Source organism: Trichosurus vulpecula, chromosome 2 (genome assembly GCF_011100635.1).
Source record: "Trichosurus vulpecula isolate mTriVul1 chromosome 2, mTriVul1.pri, whole genome shotgun sequence".
In the NCBI taxonomy this organism is placed as follows: domain Eukaryota; kingdom Metazoa; phylum Chordata; class Mammalia; order Diprotodontia; family Phalangeridae; genus Trichosurus; species Trichosurus vulpecula.
The window spans coordinates 66616064-66634679 of NC_050574.1; the positions used below are offsets into that span (position 1 = coordinate 66616064).

An 18616-nucleotide genomic window follows, 5' to 3' on the forward strand; every position below is an offset into this window, starting at 1 on the left:
TTATATATGAGATGGGCTAAGTTCAGCCTACTCCTCCACCATAAGACCAAGGTAGAGTGGGAGGGTTTGTGCTCCAGGTACTGGGGAAAAAAATGTAAGTTTGTTCTTGCTTTATTTTTTAAATAAAAGATGTTCTATTGACCATTTACCAACAATTAGCTTTCACAAAGGGCAGGAACCAGGTTTTTCCCTTTCTTTGTATCTCCAGCACCTGGCTGTTGTTGGCTCATTTTAGTTGTATCTGACTCTTCCCAACCTCATTAGTGGTCGGGATCCCAGAGTGGCTTGCCATTTCCTTCTCTAGCTCATTTTGCAGATGAGGAGACTGAGGCAAACGGTGAAGTGACTTGCCCAGGGTTACACAGCTAGTAAGTGTCTGAGGCCAGATTTGGACTCAGGAAGATGAGTCTTCGTGACTCCAGGCCCGGCACTCTGTCCATTGCACTACCTACCTGCACGTAGTAACCCCGGAATACATTCTCGTTGGCTTGATGACCTTTATCATCTTCTCCTCTTGTATTTTCTCTCTTCTCTGGGCATTGGTGACATAATTGGTCTCTTTTGATTTCCCCCTTACCAGTCTATCTCCTTTGCTAGATCACCATCCTTATCCTGTCCCTTCAGAGAGGGTCTTCTCCAAGGCTCTGTCCTGGGCCCTCGTCTCTCTCCAGCCTCTCACTTGGTGACCTCATCAGCTGGGGTCAGCTTAATAATCAACTCTATACAGATGACTCCTAGATCTATATATTGAAGTCTCTTTCCCGAACGCTAGTCTTACATGACCAACTTCCTACTAGACATTTCAAACTGAGCAACATCTCAAACTCGTTATGTACAAAATAGAACTCTATTGGTCTGTCTTCTGAGGTTCTCTATTCCTCTGGAATATGGTACTCTGGTACCATAGTCCTTCCAGGCACTCAGGCTTGTAACCTTGGTGCTATTTACTCCCAAGCACCCCACACATCCCATCAGTGGCTAAATCTAAGCAGAACTCACATAGATCCCCTTCTCTACTTCCATAGAGGCCTCACAATCACTGACCTGGACTAATGCAAAAATGTCATTGGTCTCCTTGGTTTCCACTCATCTTTCTCTGCTCCAAACCACCCTCCACACAACTGCCACGTCTCTAATGCACCATGTCTCCCTGTCATCACCTCTGGACAGGTAAGTAGCACAGTGGAGAGAGCCTGGATGTGGTATCAGGAAGACTTGAGTTTAAATACTACCTTGTACAGACATGCATTAGCTGGATGACTGTGGATAAGTCACTTAATTTCTCAGGCTCCGTTTCCTTATCTGCAAAATGTAGGTAATTATAGCACCTACCTCTCAGGGATGTTGTGAGGATAAAATTACATATTTATAGCCTTTGGCACAGTGCCTGACACATAGTAGGTGCTTTTTGACTACTTTTAAGGTTTGTACAGAGCTTTATCTATGGATAAGCTGTATATTTGTACACAAAACTAAACAAGCACAAAGCCACTATTGTGGTTAGAAGTTGGCAGTATTGGGGAAGGGGGGAAACTAGGGATGTCAGTTAAAAAAATATGGCCTCCCCCTGATCTGGGTGTCAGGGGGGCCTTGCTCTGCTACAACTCAAGAGGAATGAGAATGTCAAAGGTGATTTGGGAAGACCAGAGCCATCAGAGTGAAGTGGAGGAGGTCAAGGGTCATGGACAGCTTGACAAATGGGTGAAGGGATTGCCTGCCCCTGCTAGGATCCCCCCAGCCCCTCAGGTCTGGCAGGAAGGGGGTAGCCTGCTTCCCCACTGGGCTTGGGCAGCCCAAGTAGGGTGGAGTCCCCCTGCAGAGGAATCATGGCATTGCCCCCCCACCCGCCGCCGCCCCAGTTTCTCAGTCAGGGTACAGCAGTCCATTATTTCTTCGTAACAGCTGGCTTGTAAATCATGTTTGATTCCTGTTAGTTTCTTCTTGATGGCGCCCTTGGAGCTCGCATAGATGATTTTGCTTTTGAGGGGGGCACACCCTGGGGCCCAGAAGATGAACACCTGGTCCTCCTTTTTGCTCTCCTTGGTCTCACAGTTAGCATCGAGGGCATAGCGGCAGTTGTTGTCTGGCAACATCATGACAAAGGTGGTGTGGGGGTCCTTGCCCTCCTCCAGCACAATGTTCTTCTTATCCTCAGTCAGGCAGAACACCACAGCCTTCTTGTGCTTCTTCACCTCCCTGGGTGTCGAGGACTTGCGAACCTTCGTGTCGTTGAACACCTTGATCACCCCATTGGAGACAGCCACCCCCTTAAGTCATGGTTCTGGAAAGGAGCAAGGGAGGGAGGATGAGAAAGGAAATGAGGTCAACAGGAGAGGAGGGAGTCGCTCCTTTGAAGCTGGTGCCTGGAGCTGACTGAACCCAAAGTGGTGCCTTTTGGAGGCAGCTCTTTGGTGCAGTGGATAGAGCACCAAGCCCAGAGTCAGGGAGAAGAGTTCAAATCCAGCTTCATACTTCCTGCTTCGGAGACTCACCTTACCAATTCCTGTTTCCTCAACTGTGAAATGGGGATCATAATAGCACCTACCTCCCCATGTTGTTGTGATGATCAAATGTAAAGTGTTTAGCATAGTGCCTGGCATACAGATGCTTGATAAATGCTGACTAGTCGACTATACATGGATCAGCTTTGAAGTCTTGTTCTTGGATCCTGGGGAATGGGCAAGTGAGGACAGTGGTAGACATTCAGAGCTACCCAGATAATTCAAAGTTTTATTTTCTTTCTTTTTTATTTTTTGAGTGGGGAGAGACAGGAACACTCTTCTTCATCAGGCACCCAGTGTTCTACTCCCAGCACAAGATCTAAGTGATTGGGGAGGGAGGGGAAGGCTTTGCCTCCTGGTAAGGGGAATCTAAGGCTTTGGAAGATGAAGGGCTGGAGACCTTTTTCTCGACTAATACTAATGAACTTCTAAATGATTTCCCTGAGATTCACATAGACACATGAAATTGATCTCCAGACTCACCTTCACATATTCTGATCTCACTCAAGCAGTTGGATGGAGAAACATGGAGTGAGCCAAGCCCTTCATCCCTTCTTCTGCCAAGTGGGACCTTATGTCAAGCTGGGGAAGTGCTACTATCTTCCACTGGTTTCCTAGTACTATCCTTTTTTTTTCCAGAAGAGTGGCCCCAGCTTCTCCATGGAACCATGGGCTTATCCTAGGCACAATGTCCTTCCCTCCCTTCCCTAGACAGACATGAAGAGAAGTACCTGTCCCTTGGGAACCCATTTCAACAACCATCTCTGTCAATCACCCCTTGTTTGCCCTGAGACAATTGTTTAAGTCAGCCTCAGAACAGGGTGCCCCTTCTCTCGTTATGGGTGGGCTGACTGGCAAGCCCTCATGGGTGCATTGGTAAGGAGTGATATGGGCTCTTTTCTTCCAGCAGGCATCCCACCAGCTATGGTGAAACCCCAAGGGCACTCTGCACCCAGGCAGGCCCAGGTGACTTTTTTTCCCTTCTGATTACTCCCTAGTGCTTAGCACATCAATCTATAGACAAAAAATATTACAAATAAAAGTGGCTCTAAACCTAAACTATCTGGATAATTTTTTTTGTACTGCTAACATATTTTTCTAAAATCTTATGCTAACATGGAAGTGGCCCTGGGTTGTCAAAGGCTATGCTGCCAGAGCATAAGCAGGAAAAGTTTTGAGTACAGGCCTGGCCATGGTCTTCATTCCAAGAGGCTCATCACCAGAAGATTGACCACAATACGACAGATGAACTTTTTCAGCTCATTAAGCAGCAACTTTTTTTCAGCCACAGCAATTCACAAAGATTGACATAATCACAGATTCTCAAAGTATTCAAGATGGCCAGAAACACTCCTTGGGTTCATTTCCTTATTTTTTAACCCTTGCTCATTTGCCAAAACCCAGGGAGGGGCTGGAAGCCAGTGGCTTGACACCCCCTGGCCTTTCCTCATTCACATTGCTGGAGCCCTTAGGGTTCCTGTGGTCAGGGCTGGCCTGAGCTCCAATTGCAAAGGACACCATTTATTTTTAGCATCTCCATCCTCTTAGGGTGATCTTCTCCCCACTTTGGCAACCTCCCCCCAGACTCTAGCACACTCCTGATGTTCTCAAACTTCTCCCATCAGAATTGGCCAGCCTTGTGTCCACATCTGCCCTTTGCTAGGGCTCAGCTAGGCAACTAAGCAGGGACTTCCTGGAGACAATGCCTTAACCCAAAGGTATGAATGGTGAGAATTTCAGGCAAGGAGAGAGGAAGGGGGTTCCCTGCCTCAGGTAATTACAATAACTGCTCTTATTTCTCAGGTGTTTCCCTCACACTATGCCCATGCGGGTGGGCACAGGTAGTGGTGTGCCCAAAGGGCATCTTCTAGTTAGTAAATGGAGCAAGGATTTCTGAGTCCAAGTCCAACACATCCTTCCCTCCCCATTCCCCCATACCTGGAAGCTGCAAAAGGGAGAGAAGTGGTGGTGCTTTACTAGCTTGCCATAAGAGCTCAGGCTCAGCATATGCAAACATCCAAAGAATTCCATCTTCACTAGGGAGACCATCTTCCCCTTTCTAATGCTATAGTGTTTGCTTTTCTGTTTCTTGCCCTTCAAAGTTATATGAGGCTGTGGCGTAGGGGCAACCACCTCTACTCTCAAGTGCTCACCTCAGGGAGCCACACCACTGCCATTCAAGACTGAAGGCAGGAGCCCATGGGGGAGTAAGGGGACAGCCAAGGCAGGTTTTAGAGATTTATTTAATTAAAAAAAAGGTCTCTAAAAAGTCCTTCATTTCCCATTTCTACCCTGCCTAGAGGGTGAGGAATAACTCGTGTGAAGGAGGTACCCACTTTGTTCAGGGAAAAGCTCCATTCTCCCCCAACCCCTTCCCAGTCTGCATGAGGCTGGGCAGTCAGAGGTGGGGGGAGCTCTTTTCCCTTCCCACCCTACCTTCTTGAGAGGCCCAAACGGATGCTAGGAAGTTTTAGAGGCAAAGGGGTGTAGGCAGAGGAGGTGAGGAGATGGCCTTTTTCAGGCCGACCGTGACACAAGAGCTGTGCAATCCTTTTCAACAGTCCCTGGGTCCCCAAGGCCTCAGCCACGTGGGTGGTGTGGATGGAAGAGACCATGCCCTTCACAATGGCCTTTGGAAGGAGCCTTTCCTTAATGCTGTTCGTGGGAAAGCAGGGCATTCGGGAGCAATTTGCAGCATGTCACGATGGCCTCATGAGTCCAGAAAGAAGAGTCCCCAAACCTCCCCCTTACAGACCCTTCTGGCCTCTGTGCTGAGGCTGCAGCTCCCTCATTCTCCACCTGAGGGTGAGTGGAGTCCAGGACAAAGCACTAGGAGGAGACCTGGATAAAGCCAGAAGGAAGGAACTCAGCCCATCTGCCAGTCCGGGCTCTCACACACAGTCACACACACAGCGTTAAGGCGTATGGCCAGTAGGCGTGGCCAAATCAGGCCCAGCTTCTCTCTCTCCACCTGGACGTTGCAGTGCCTGGATCTGGGAGAATTCTTGGCTATTTCAGAACCAGGCTGAAGGGGGAGAAGCTGGCGAAGAAAGAGTTAACCAGCTTAGGGAAGAAGAGGGCATGAGGCAGGCAAGGGCTGCCTTGGCCTCTGTCCAGGCCTGGTGGTCATCATTGACAGCTATCCCACTTGGGTTGGGGAGCTCTGGCCACCTGTGCCTCTGAGGGGTGAGGATGGGGGCTAGGGTGGACAGGGAAGAGAGCAGGGCTAGAGCCATGGGACTTCAGAAGAAGCTGATGCTACCAATATTTACAAGCACAATGCCCCAACTTCTGCAGCCACCTGCCTACCTCCGTCCTCTCCTGCAGAAATGCAAGGGCCCTGAGGGAAGCGAGGAGGCTGAGAGAGCCCCTCCTCCTCAGCCATGCCCAGGAGGAGCTCATGGCCCCTTCTCTATGCCCCATGGGAACGTTTCTTGTGCTCTGCTCAGTTAGGGTGCAAGGAGCTCCCAGGAAGAAGAGAAGGGGTCTTTTCCATGGCCAGGTCCTAGGAGTCCTTGAGCATGCTGATGCGTGCATAGATCTTCAGGGCGGGCCCAAGCTTGATGTTCATGGCACTCATCAAATGGTCTTCCTTGAGCAATAACAGGGCCTGCCCATCGATCTCCTGGGCACGAAACTCTTCTGCAATCTCCTGGCAGCCTAGGAAGATAAGACAAATCTGTTACAAGTTGGATCGTGGGGGCATGAGAAAGAAGAGATCTCTAAGTAGGTAGCATTACCACTCTCCCTGCTCAGGGGCCAAAAGAAGGGGGCAGAGCAGGAGCCCTCACAATGAGGGTGATAGGGCTGGATCTTTCCAAGGAAACAGCTCTCAACTGCTGTTGCTGGGAGATTGGTTATTCTCCCTGGGCAGCAACCTGCCTCACAATGCCCCTTCCTTCTTCCCTCCTACAAGAAAAAAAGCACCCAAGACCCAGCAAGAGTGGGGCAGTCCCTTCCCAGCATTCAACTGTGAGATAGCCGAGTTCCGGGGCTCTTACCTGGCAGAGAACGGATGAACTCATAGACATCTTCCACATTCCATTTGGTGGGTTCACTGGGCAGGAAGTGGTGCCCGACACCCACCAGGTCCCTCATGTGCATGTCTGGGAGCTCTAGGTCCCGCTGGCCCTGGCGCCGTCGTGAGGTGGAGGAGCTGGCCGAGATAGGTGACAGAGGCTCCTCGTAACTTGAGTTATCTGAGCAGCGACTCGAGTCTTCTTGGCTGTGGGTCAGCTGCAGCGCGGCTGTGACTGAGAGAGGCACAGTTCCTGCAGGCTAGGGAAACACACACGGAGCTTGAGCTTTAGAGGCAGGGCAAGATCCCTCCTGGGCAGCAGCAACAGGGGCTGGGGGGTGGAGTGAGGGAGGGAAGAGCAGGGACTTGGTGCCCAACCACTCTGGGAAGGAGGATGCAGGCAGGGAGAAAGCGAAAAGTCAAGATCATAGGGCTCTTTTAGCATCTTCTAGGAATTCCTAGCTCTTCTACAACCAAGCACCGCATTCCTTGGACAACCTAGCTTTGCACCAGGGAAAGGGGAGGAATCTAAGTGAAGGGGATCTCCCTAGAGTAGGCATATCAAGATTCAAAGGAGAGAGGGAGAATGGGTCAGCCCTGAGCAAGGCAAGGGACAAGGAAAGCTACTTCCTGAAAGGCTGGGGGCCCGTGAATTCCAGGGATGGCAGGGGCACAGCTTTAGAGGCCATCCAGTCCAATTCTCTTGTCACCCAGATGGGAGAGGAAGGGACCTGCCCACGGTCACACAGGCAGTGAGCAAAAGAGCCAGGCCTCACATGCAGGTTCTCTGCAAGTTCAGTGCATTCCCAGTGTGCCACCCTGCCTCCATTGTGTACTCATGTGTGGCCTTGTAGGATGGATGCGAATCTGAGGTTCTGGGTTGCCAGGAAGCCCTGAGCATGGCACCCAGAACAAAGAGAGTTCAGCTGAGGGGTTTGTGTGCTGGAAAGCAAAGGACACAGGGCACCTTCTGCACCAGACAGTGCCTACAGGAGTGGAGAGGCCGCCCAAAGTGTGCTTTTTCATGGAAGAATACATGGGAAGGAGGCTGGGACAAAGTACCCTCTCACCTGCTTCTTGGCATCCTTGGGCAGTGCTGGCAGGCTTGCCTTGCTGGCCCGTCGGCGGTTATGGGGGGCAGCCCCTGGTTTCTGCAGCTTGCTGCGGTCAGAGTGGAAGAGTCCCACACGCTTGGTACAGCCCACGTTGTACCTGCCCAAGCCCAGGGAGAAAGGGGTTAAGGACTCTGGGCAAGTTGAGTAGCTGACACTGACCGGCCATCAGCTCCCAACTGGAGAACACTGTGAAGGGAGGTGACAGTAAGGCCACCACCAACTCCAGGTGGGTCTTCCCTAGGCAGAGCCAAGGCACCTGGACACAGCTTGAGATGGCCCAATTCTACCCAAGGAGTTGGATCAATGGTAGGGACATTATTCAGAGATCCCTATCAGTCACTGGTCATGTTGACCCCCAGCAGCTCTACCCTCAATCCAGAAAATGAGGGCTTCATACTCAGGTGTCCCTCTGCCTCTGAGGCCACATGGGATGAGGGAAACATTAGGCAGTTACCTGCAACCATCACTGAGCTGATGTGTAATCCCACATAGGGAACAGTTGGGGAGAAAGGGTGTGACTTCAGGAAAAACTTCAAACACAAGCCTTATGACAGGAATTTGGCGCAGGCCCCAGGAAGGGAGGGTATACAAAGAGTGAACTATGCTCATAGGCTATCTCCTGTCCTCTGTGTCTGGGATGCTCTTTAATCTGGTCTGGCTCTGGGCCTGGGCCCCAAGATTCTAGTTTTCAGGCAGCCGAGTCCTATCCGGAGTGCACTTAATGCAGGCAGGTTGCAGCCACCTAAGACAGAAAATGTCTCTGGTAGATGGGGATGGCAAAAAAGCCCTCTGGGGCATCAAGAACCTGGTAAGATTAAGAGCAGAAACCAAGGATGCCTCAGGCTAGGGAAAGGAGAAAACTGGGGAGGGCAGGGCAGCAGGGCTGAGGCCACTTACCTCTTGGCACACGCCATAGAGCAGAAGCGTTTGGAACGTTTGAACTTGTAGGCAAAGTCCACCCGGCCACAAAGCTCACACTTGAGTTTGAGGGGAGTCCCCTCCTCTTTGGATTCTGAAAGGTACACATTGGATTCTTAGTCTGAGAGGATGCTGGTCACCTTCCTGTGCAGCAGGTTCCTTACTCCGTGCTCTTCAGTGTGTTCCTATAGCTGCCAGACCCAGCAGCAGCCCTGCCACATCACTAACAGGTAATTCTAAGGACTTAGGCTATTTCACTGTTTGGTTTGGGGCTTTTTTTTGACCAGAACCACCCAAGGGGATCTGGTGATTCCCCTCCAAGAATTCACTCTCTTGGTTTCTCTTTTTCAAGTACTGTGGGTCCAAGTGTCAAACAGCAGCTAAGAAAGGCAGCTCCCTTCTTATTACTGTCAAGAGAAAACCACCAACCTCCCAATCACCCAGGTTCAGAATGTAGGTGTCATCCTTTACTCCTCACTTTCACCCCACCCCCATCCAAGCTGCTGTTGCAAAGACCAGTCAATTCTACCTTTGCAGTACCTCCTGAATATGCCCTCTTCTCTCCACTGACTCTGCCAACCCTCTGATGCAGGCCCTCATCACCTCATGCCTGGATGACTGCAATAGCTGCTGGGAGGGGGGTTCTGCCTGCCTCAGATCTCTCCCCACTTCCAGGCAATCCTCCATCCAACCAGCAAGTGACCTTTCTCAAGAGCAGATACTCCCTCTCCCATCCCCCACCCCTTCTCTAGCTAACTACTCCTGCCCTAGAAAGCACTGGAGTTATCCAAGACGGAAGCGGCATGCCTCACAGCACTATAGACCCAACAATTTACAAGGGAAAAGCAGGTAGCTTGAAGAGACAAATGGCTGGGGATGAAACTGGAAAAGACCACAGGACCCTGTGATTGAAAGCTCCCAAAACTTGTCCAGGCCTTCTTGAGCCACTGCTGCCCACTTGGGACACTCACCTTGCAGATAGGGCTCCTCCATTTCAGAATCAGTGGTGGTGGTGTTCTCTTGCTGTGGGAGTTTCTCAGGCAAAAGCCCTTGTGCATACTTCTTCTTAAGGTTCCCCACCAGCAGGGACGAACGTCCCACCTACAGAATGAGACAGGGGGCCTGGCAGATTAGGAGAGGCCACAGTTCAAGATCTAATCATGGTTTCCATCCTCATCAAGATAATATGTAGAACGTATTGTGGTACCAAACACTAGCCAAGCCTCCACAACACTCGCAGTAGCCAGTCTCACTTGGTGCCAGCGTTCGTAGCTGCTGGCATCACCCTGGTCCTTGAACTCACAAAGCAGAATAGCAAACAGGGGAGGCTGACTTTTAACGGGCACAAACGACCGGCTCGAGATGCTGAGAACAGGCTCCCCCTCACGAATGTCCAAGGAGCACAAGCTCCTTCTCTTTTCCTTTGCACTAACAGCACATGAGTGGGGCTGAGAAGTGGTAAGAGAAATAAACCACGGCAGTGAGCTGAGGCTCAGAGGTGCTGCCTTGGTGACTACTCTTCCCAGCCCTCTGCTCCCAAAGGCCAGGGAGAAGAAAATGGAAGGAAGGCCAGTCACGGAGCCACAGGACCACCCCAAGGCTGATAGGACACTAGCCCAGATCCTTCATTTCAATTATTCTTCTTCTGATACAGAGAACGTGGCTCAAAAATGTAACCATACAAAAATGGTCAAATCACACAGTGCTTAAATCCAGGGGAACGAATGGTGGGTTAAACAATGCTCTCTGCTTCTACTCAGAGAAGCTCAGTTGGTTTCCCCAACTAGTATTCCCAGAATCGGGTGTTGTCCAGTGAGCCCAGGCTTAAGGAAGGACACTCTGGTCCAGCAAGGGTAGGGCCACTTATACCCATTCCACTCCTGGTCTACGATACCCTGCAGCTCATGTATTATCTTTTATCATCCTTCAGAATACCAGCAACTCTATCTCTCGATTGTATGCAGGATGCCTGCTGGTAATCATCCAGGTCCTTTCCAGATCTACAGGAGAAATGGTGAAGAAAAGGGGCTGGTGGAAACGTCTATGGTGGCCAGAGGTCCCACAGCTGGAAGGAATCCTAAAACACTTGTGGCTGTGGGTCCCTTCAGCCTGAAAAGCAAACACGAAGTAGAACCACCTGTTCTGAAGTCCCTCAGACCAGCCCCTCCAGAGTCCCCGGGGGTTTTCTTTTGTTGTTGTTCAAAGAAGCTACTTTCTTTGTCTTCTATATTTTGGGGTCTGTAGCTGGGACAAAGATAAAGCTATAGAAAGGACCTCAGAGGTCATCTAATCTAGTCCTCTCATCTTACAGATGAGAAAACTGAGGCCAAGGGAGGGTAGGTGACTGACCCAAGGTCAAACAGGCAGTCACTGAAAGGGACAGGATTTGAATCCATGCCCCGACTCCTAATTCAACCCAGCTTTGACTGGACCAACATCTTCTGCCCTTCATATAGCTTCTTGCTGCTACAGAGCACTTCTAAAGGTCCTCTCAACTCCACCTTCTCTAAAGGTCTCCTGAAAGCCCCTGCTGTGGAGAAGGGCCTTTCAGGGACCCTGGTGTCCTTCCACACCAGCCTTGACATCTCGCTGTTGCCTGATCACATTACATGGCTGGTCTTTCAATCTCTCACTTATGCAGGATATTAAGAATTTGCTTCTACAAGGTTCCTTTGCTCTTCAGCTAGTCACCCACGTGCCTTCTCATCTGAGTTCACGTTCTCAGGTGAACAAATTTAAGCATCATAAGAATAACACTCATACTACTGACTCTCATGTTGGCACTGAGACAGAAGGTATTCCAACCCAAAGAACAATATTGTGCCTCAACTTCTAGAAAGCCCCTTTTCACAGGTTTGACCATGTTGCAATAATCAAAGGATGCCTCTCTGACAACAAACTGTGTGGCTTTCCTAGGGAACTTGCTAATTCATTTATGTTCACTGAGCCATTCTGGATCTGGGTGAATACTTACTTGGTCCTGGAAAGAAATGGGCTTTTAAGACATGGTACAAAGGGAGGAGAAATGGTTAGCATATTCAGGACTTTGCATGGAATTGTTAAAAAAAATTAACACATATCCAAAATAAACTTTTTTTTTTTTGAAAAAGGGAAAAAAAGTAGTCCGTACCGGGAAAGGCTCCGCCCCCTCCTGGATCACAAACCCTTCGATAACATGCGTCAGGATTTGGGGTTTCACAATGGCCTGTGGTGGTTTATTCTCACCATTCTGGGGGGCAGTGCCAGTGATGCTGGAGGCAGAGTTTCCGTTCCCTGAGGTCATGCCGGGGCTGCTGAGGTCGTTCAGTGCATAAACAATGCCCTTACCTGTCTCTGTAGCAGGAGAAATATGAAGACACAAGAAGGAGGGATCAGAACCAGAGGCCTGGACAGAGATGCGCACAGGACAAAGTTGGGTCAAAGAGAAACAATGCTGACAAAAATGTGCCTGGCTTTTCTAGGGATGAGAGGACTGGAGACAAAACTGCAGCATCAGGCACCCTCATTCATACCTACCTAAAAAGCGGGAGGTGGGCAGGTGTCAACACCACCTGAAAAACTGGCCCTATATAGTAAAGCCTGTGCTCAGAACACTTTAACTGGGTTACACAAACATGGTAACTGTCTTTCAGGAGTCTGTAATCTAGGACAGTCAACATTAACTTGTACAAATAAGTCCAAAAACCATTCTGATCAACAGGGAACATTTAACCAACCTAGAGACAGTGACAACCCAAGCCACAATCTGGACAAAATTCCTTCCCATAGACTCTTCCCATTATTAACCTCAAATGGCTTTCATCTCTCACAAAATGCTACTTTCATGATCGTTAGTTTTCTAGGGATTCTCATCCATTCTTCAAGTGAACCAGAGAACAAAATCCTAGAGAGCTGGAAAGAAACTTAAGAATCATTTAGTCTAGGTGTTCTTAGCCTGAAGTCCTGAGGGGTATCTGGATAGATTTCAGGGGGTCCATGAACTTGGTTGGGAAAAAAATTACACTTTTATTTTTTCTAACCTTTCGTTTCCTTTGTAATTCTGTGCATTTTATCTTGTGCATTTAAAAATATGATTCTCATAAAGGGTCCACAGGCTTCTCCAGACTGCCCAAGCGGTCTGGGACACAAAAAGGTTCATCTAGTCCAAATCCTGGTCAGATCAATCTCATTTAACCTAAGCCCAACAAATGACATATCATGCCTCTATTCCTCCCCCAAATCTTACCTCAACTCTTTCCAGTGAATTTTTATCATTTTAAAGACAACCAACTCCATCTCCATACCCACCCCACTTTTAATCGACAAACATTTGGGAACCATCTACTACATACAAGAAACGAGAGATTAAAAAACTAAACAAAACAGGCCAGTTCTTGTCAGGGAGGTGACTAAAATTCTCGATCACCACCGATGCAGGCTCATCTAAATACCTCTCTATCCCTATGTTGGAAATTAGCTTAGTAAATGTCAAATAACCATAATGGGGGGCATTCAAATTACTGATTAAAAAACAAAACTAGTTTTAAATCAAGTTTTAAAGATATTGTACAACTTTTTACAAAAGCAAAAAAATCTACATTTAAGATAGAATAAAGATCTAAGTTATCATCAAAGAGCAGAAATTCTTAATTGCAAATTACGTAGCCCTAATACATACAGTACGGTATAGAACAGTTTACGACCTACTTTGACTGACTGCCAGTATTCTCAATCCTTTACTGCAAGCATCTGGCTATAACATAAACAGCCAGCAACCATCTCTTTCTATAATATGATCAAATTCAAGGATAAGGGGGAATTAGCCAAGAAAAAATTTTTGCTGATGAGATTTTTAAAGGTCACATTAATGAATTTATAAAAGTTAGTCTGGATTCATTTAAGAATACAAAAATGGTAATAACCTAGCTTTTAAGAACAGTAATTCCCACTGAAGCATATTTTTCTTTTCATAAAATTTTATAGTAGAGAATTATTTAGAAATCAAAAAATACCTCTTTCTCAATGCAATATTTTAAGTTTCTCATGCTGATCCTGCTTTTAAAGGCCTATACTTTGTATATATATTGAAAACTGCTAAAAAAAACTTTAAAATTTGCTATGTCACTTAACTATAACAGGCCAAAGAAAAATACTGAAAATACAAAATTTGGTTGCAGTTTTTGTAACTGCTGTATTTTGAACTGCTGTCCAAATACATCCTGGCAAAAATATCTTCTAAACTAATTCATGAGTGCCTTGATGAACTGGAAATGGGTCATCTCATAATGACTTCAGAAATTTCTGCTTCAATTAATGTGACAAATAGAAAGAACAAAATGGATAAAATTTCTGACACATCTGCAAAAATAAATCTGAAAGAACATCAGTGGCAAAAGCATTGTTTTGGGGGTTCTGAGGACTTAAGTTTGAATATAAGCTCCACAATTTACTACATGTGTATCTTTGGCAAATTACAGTACAGCTCTCTCTCGGGACCTCAGTTTTTCTTATCAGAAAAATGCGGGCTAACTAACCTTTAAGGTCTATCTCAAAAGCCTCCAAACTTGCAAAAACAAGCAACAACTTTAAAATATAAAGTGAGTCTTCTAAAAATGAAAGCTACATTTATTTCCATATCGAGCCTTCCTGTCTGACGATTTCAATCATTTCACTCTATTACAAACACTGACTGACACACTCCCAAAACTCTCATTACCCTTGGCAGAACTTTATCTACCTACTTAACATATAATCCCCTGCCTCCCTTAATATGGTTTCCTCTAACCTTGTTAAGACATCTATTCCTTTTGTCTCTCATCTCAGATGTAAATCATTAAGTCATTCATTAAGGATATAAAGAAATTTTAAATCCTAGTCATAATAATAATAGCTAACATTTATATAGCACTTATTGTGTGCTTGGCACCTTACAATTATCTCATCTGATTCTCACAATAACCCTGCAAAGTAGGTGGCATTATCCCCATTTTATACTGAGGAAACTGAGACAAACCGAGGTTGAGTGACTTGCACAGGGCCACGCAGCTAGTAAGTGTCTGAGTCTGCTTTGAATTCAGGTCTTCCCGACTACAGGGCTGATGCTCTCTCCTTCGTGCCACCTAGCTATCCTAGTAGAGGATAAGTAGGTGGAAGAATAACTCCTAGTGCCACATTCTCTACTTGGCCCAATACTGGCTCAAAGTCGGGAGACCTATGTTCTAACCCTGGCTATTCCACTTACTAGTTGTGGGTCAGTAAGGCCATTCACTCCTATCTGAGCCGAAATCTCCTCTGTACAAGGATGGGGAGTGTCTCTATGGGCCCTCCCAGCCTTGGTATTGGAGGATGCTAGGATTCCATGGCTAGCTTTACCCTTGGCGAAGGTAGAATTTTAGCCCTGGAGAGTAGAGAAGAGCAAAGGGCCCTATCTGGAAAGGGTGAGTATATGAGGCAATGTTGCCACCTTTAAAACAAGACTGAAACAATCACTCTACCCTGACTTTTCAGACCTTAAACACTGCCAACCTCAAGGGACTATGAAAAGTGCCTTATATACATTCTCTTTTGGCCCTCACAATCCCATGAAGAATGCAAATATTACTATCTCCTTTTACAGATAAGGAACCCTTAGGCTGAGAGTTAAGTGGCTAGACATGGTCATGTAGCTCGTAAGGGCTGAAGGACAGATTTGAACCTAGGATCTAAAACACTACTACTGAGCAATATACTGCAACACTGCCATGATATGGCCAGGGGAATAGTCTGTGGGCCTGCTTTTCTGTGCGGTCACCCTAGAGGTCCATTCCTTACCTGTTCTCATAAAGGCAACTGGGCTATTTCTGGGATAACCAAATACAACTTTGCCTTGTGACAAGCTCAGCATAATGAGATTACATTAATATCTTTCCCAGGCCTCCCAATCTGCTCCAAGGACAACTTGCTGCTCTATGTTGGTAGGAGAGAGACACTATAACTCACACCTGCTCTATTGGCCCTCAGCAGTCTGAAATCAAGAGCTAGGAATACAGCACTAGATGTGGACCCAGAGAGCCTGGGTTCAAATCCCTGCTCTACCACCTAATACTGTGTAACCACAGGCAAGACACTTAACCACTCTAGGTGGTATCCTCAACTACAAAAAAGAGGCTGGACGAGATGACCTCTAAGGTCCCTATGTGCCTGTGATCTGTCTTTGGAGTCAGTGCCTCCTGGAGTTTTCTTAATAAGCAATGGAATTGTGCAGGCACTGCCTAAGGGCAGACTCCAAAGCCCTGAAAACAGCATGGGAAATATGATGGGAAAGGAAGTAAACAGAACTTCAAGCTCAGGTACACTGTATCTTTTTTTGGGGGTGGGGAACGGTCAGGGATCTATCCCACAGCAGGAAGGAGCCACTGTCCTAATACCAAATCAGGATGTCTTAAGGGAGATTATATAATACATGCACTGCTCCAAATTCCATCCTCATTCTGCCAATGTAAGATTGACTCTTCCTGACAACTCTTTTTCCAAGTTTTTATTTCTCCAAATAAAAAAAGGAGGAAAGAATAGCTCTTGCTGGGGCACAACAAAACAGGTACTTGAGGTCCATCGTTACCAATGTAACCTTGGCTTTCACCATGGCCCGTTAGCGTCTGAACATGACCCTTGGCACTGGCTGATGTTTGCAAAGCACTTTCCAAAGCCAGAATGATTTAGGCACTGCCAGGTTTGGTGCCAGCCTACATTTGCATGGCATCTTTAGGAATCTGTCTACTTCAGAAACACAGTCAGATGGATGCTGGCTGCTCAGATCCTTCCCCTTGCAGTGTGGTGTTTCCAACAGAGGGCAATGCAGTGTGAAGCTGGAAGTTAGAGGTGAGCCCCCTCAAGCTAGACACCTCCTCCCTGCACATGTTTACAAAGTCATTCCATCCATTAGAAGCCAGTAGGTGTCACTGCCTCCAAGCTCCAAATTGGTCACAAGGCTTGTAAGCTACGCAGCCTAAAGGGCTAAGACTAAGTCCCACCAAAAAACATCCCACCTCAGAACCCGGGCTGAAGGAGACTTCGATGGAGATCAGCATGAGGCAGTGTTCTGTAGTACAGAGTGCTGAACTTAGAGGCAAGAAATCAGAGTCTGAATCTTGCCCCTGCAATCATTTCATGGCAACATATTTAACCTCTCCAAGATTTGGGGATGGTAATATTGGCACTACCAACCTTGTGGGGTTACATGAGAAAAGAGCTTTGCAAACTCTAAACCATGTGTTATTACTATAGAATTAGAAGTGATTAAATGTGCTGAGAGATGATAACTGACAGCTGGGACACTGATAATGCCTTCTCCTAAGTCACCTTGCAAGGGGTTTCAGTACTAACATTTGCTTGTGGGTGCTTCTGATTGCACCATACCATACTTCAGTAAAATAAGCTACTGTGAATGGTCTTATTCCAGAGAAGCTGGGAAGGGGTCCAGATTTCCCATTCTACTCCCCCCTCAGAGAATAGAAAGCACCACTCAGAAAGATGCAAAATGCCAGCTCAAGGAGAATGTCCTCCCCTGACTTGCTCTATTTCTGGTTCTCACTTTTGTAGGTCATGGGAATGGTTCAATCTTCTGACTTAAAAGGTATATCGAAGCCCTTGTTAGGCTAGAGGAAGGGGCAAGGCAGATAGTGCTATCCACAAAAGACACTATAATGAGGCATAGTAGAGATCATTTGCCTGGAGTTGACTGTTCAAATGGTAAAAACAAGGTCCCCTATATAGGGCGCAGAGCTCACTCACAGCTCTTGGCACTGAAGTCATGTCACTGCATCTCAGCTAAACTAGCTTACTCACACGTGGTCAGGAAAAGTGACAGTGAAATTCACAAGTAACTGTCATATAGCCTAAGCATAATGGGGCCCTGCAAAGTGATGCACATAGTGAAACAACACAGAGAAGGATGGCTGGTGGCAGGCACTGTATGTTCAACAGGAACAGAGGGTTGTCCTTTCTACCTCCATGGGTTGAAATGCAAAAAGGTATGGGCTGGTAATGCCCAGGTATCCAGAAAAAGGAACCAAGATTATAGCTCTGGTTCTGTCACTAAAAGCTGAATCTTCTCTCTGACCGTCCTCATCTATAAAATGAAGAATCTCTAAAAACCTATAAAAAGAGAATCTCTAAAGTCTCTCCCAAGATGCATCATTCTAAGACGATCCCCCTAGGCATAGGGGCACCCCCAGGTTCTGTCTTGGACCATATTCTCTTCTTTCTACACCAAAGGGTCCTAACCAGGGGCCCACAGATATATTTCAAGGATCTGTGAACTTGGATGGGAAAAAAAATTATAGCCTAACTTTCACTAATCTTTGTTATTGATCATTTCCTTCCATCAGGAATTTCTGAAAAGCTAAAACATTATTCTGAGAAAAGGTCCACAGGCTTCACTAGACTACCAAAAGGGCCCAGGATACAAAAGAATCTCTGATTTTATACTCTCTTCATGAAGTCATCAGTTCTCACGAAGGTTTTATAATCAAATGCTGTGTCTCCTGAACTCCACGCCTCCAACACTTCTGGACACCTCCACTTAGCTATCCCACAGACATCTCAAATTCCACAAAGCTCCAATGGAGCTCATTCACTTTCTAACTCACTGTCTCTCTTCCAAATGTCTCTATTTTCACTGAGGATATGACCATCCTTCTCGTCACCCAGGTTCACAACCTTGGCATAGTCATTTTGACTCTTTCTTATTCCCTCACTTGTCATATCCTGTCAGTCGCAACATCTTGCAGATTCTACCTCCGCATGCGGGCCTGCTCACATTCCCCTCTCTTAACTGACCCGGTCACCAACTAGTCCAAGCCTTTAGAATCTGTCCCCTGGCCTACTGACACGTGATGGGGCAGGGGGGATTAGGAACCCCCTCTCTAGTCTAGTCCACACAACTGTCTAATTCATTTGGACGCTTCCTGAAGGAAAGGTGCACACAACAATCTCACCCCCTGCTTGAGAGGCTGCTATCCCTTTTATATGTAAGATAAAATACAAACTGCAGTTTTGCATTGGAGCTCTTCTCAATCTGGCACCAGCCTCTATTTTTCCTCATGTAC

The 18616-nt window shown here is 47.0% G+C and overlaps 1 protein-coding gene across 4 annotated transcripts in view; it reads right to left on the bottom strand.

Annotated features, from left to right (window-relative positions):
• Positions 1-3747: 3747 nt before the first annotated feature.
• The window catches only part of PHC2 (polyhomeotic homolog 2), a 154083-nt gene continuing 139214 nt past the window's right edge, over positions 3748-18616 (bottom strand). For all 4 annotated transcript variants that reach the window (XM_036745055.1, XM_036745054.1, XM_036745056.1 and 1 more), the window contains 6 exons: positions 11683-11885; positions 9524-9653; positions 8532-8646; positions 7590-7731; positions 6503-6779; positions 3748-6161 (listed from right to left, as the gene is read on the bottom strand). In XM_036745055.1, the coding sequence (XP_036600950.1) occupies positions 6007-6161; positions 6503-6779; positions 7590-7731; positions 8532-8646; positions 9524-9653; positions 11683-11885 (1022 nt within the window). In that variant the 3' untranslated portion in view covers positions 3748-6006. The remainder of the gene's footprint in view (positions 6162-6502; positions 6780-7589; positions 7732-8531; positions 8647-9523; positions 9654-11682; positions 11886-18616) is intronic.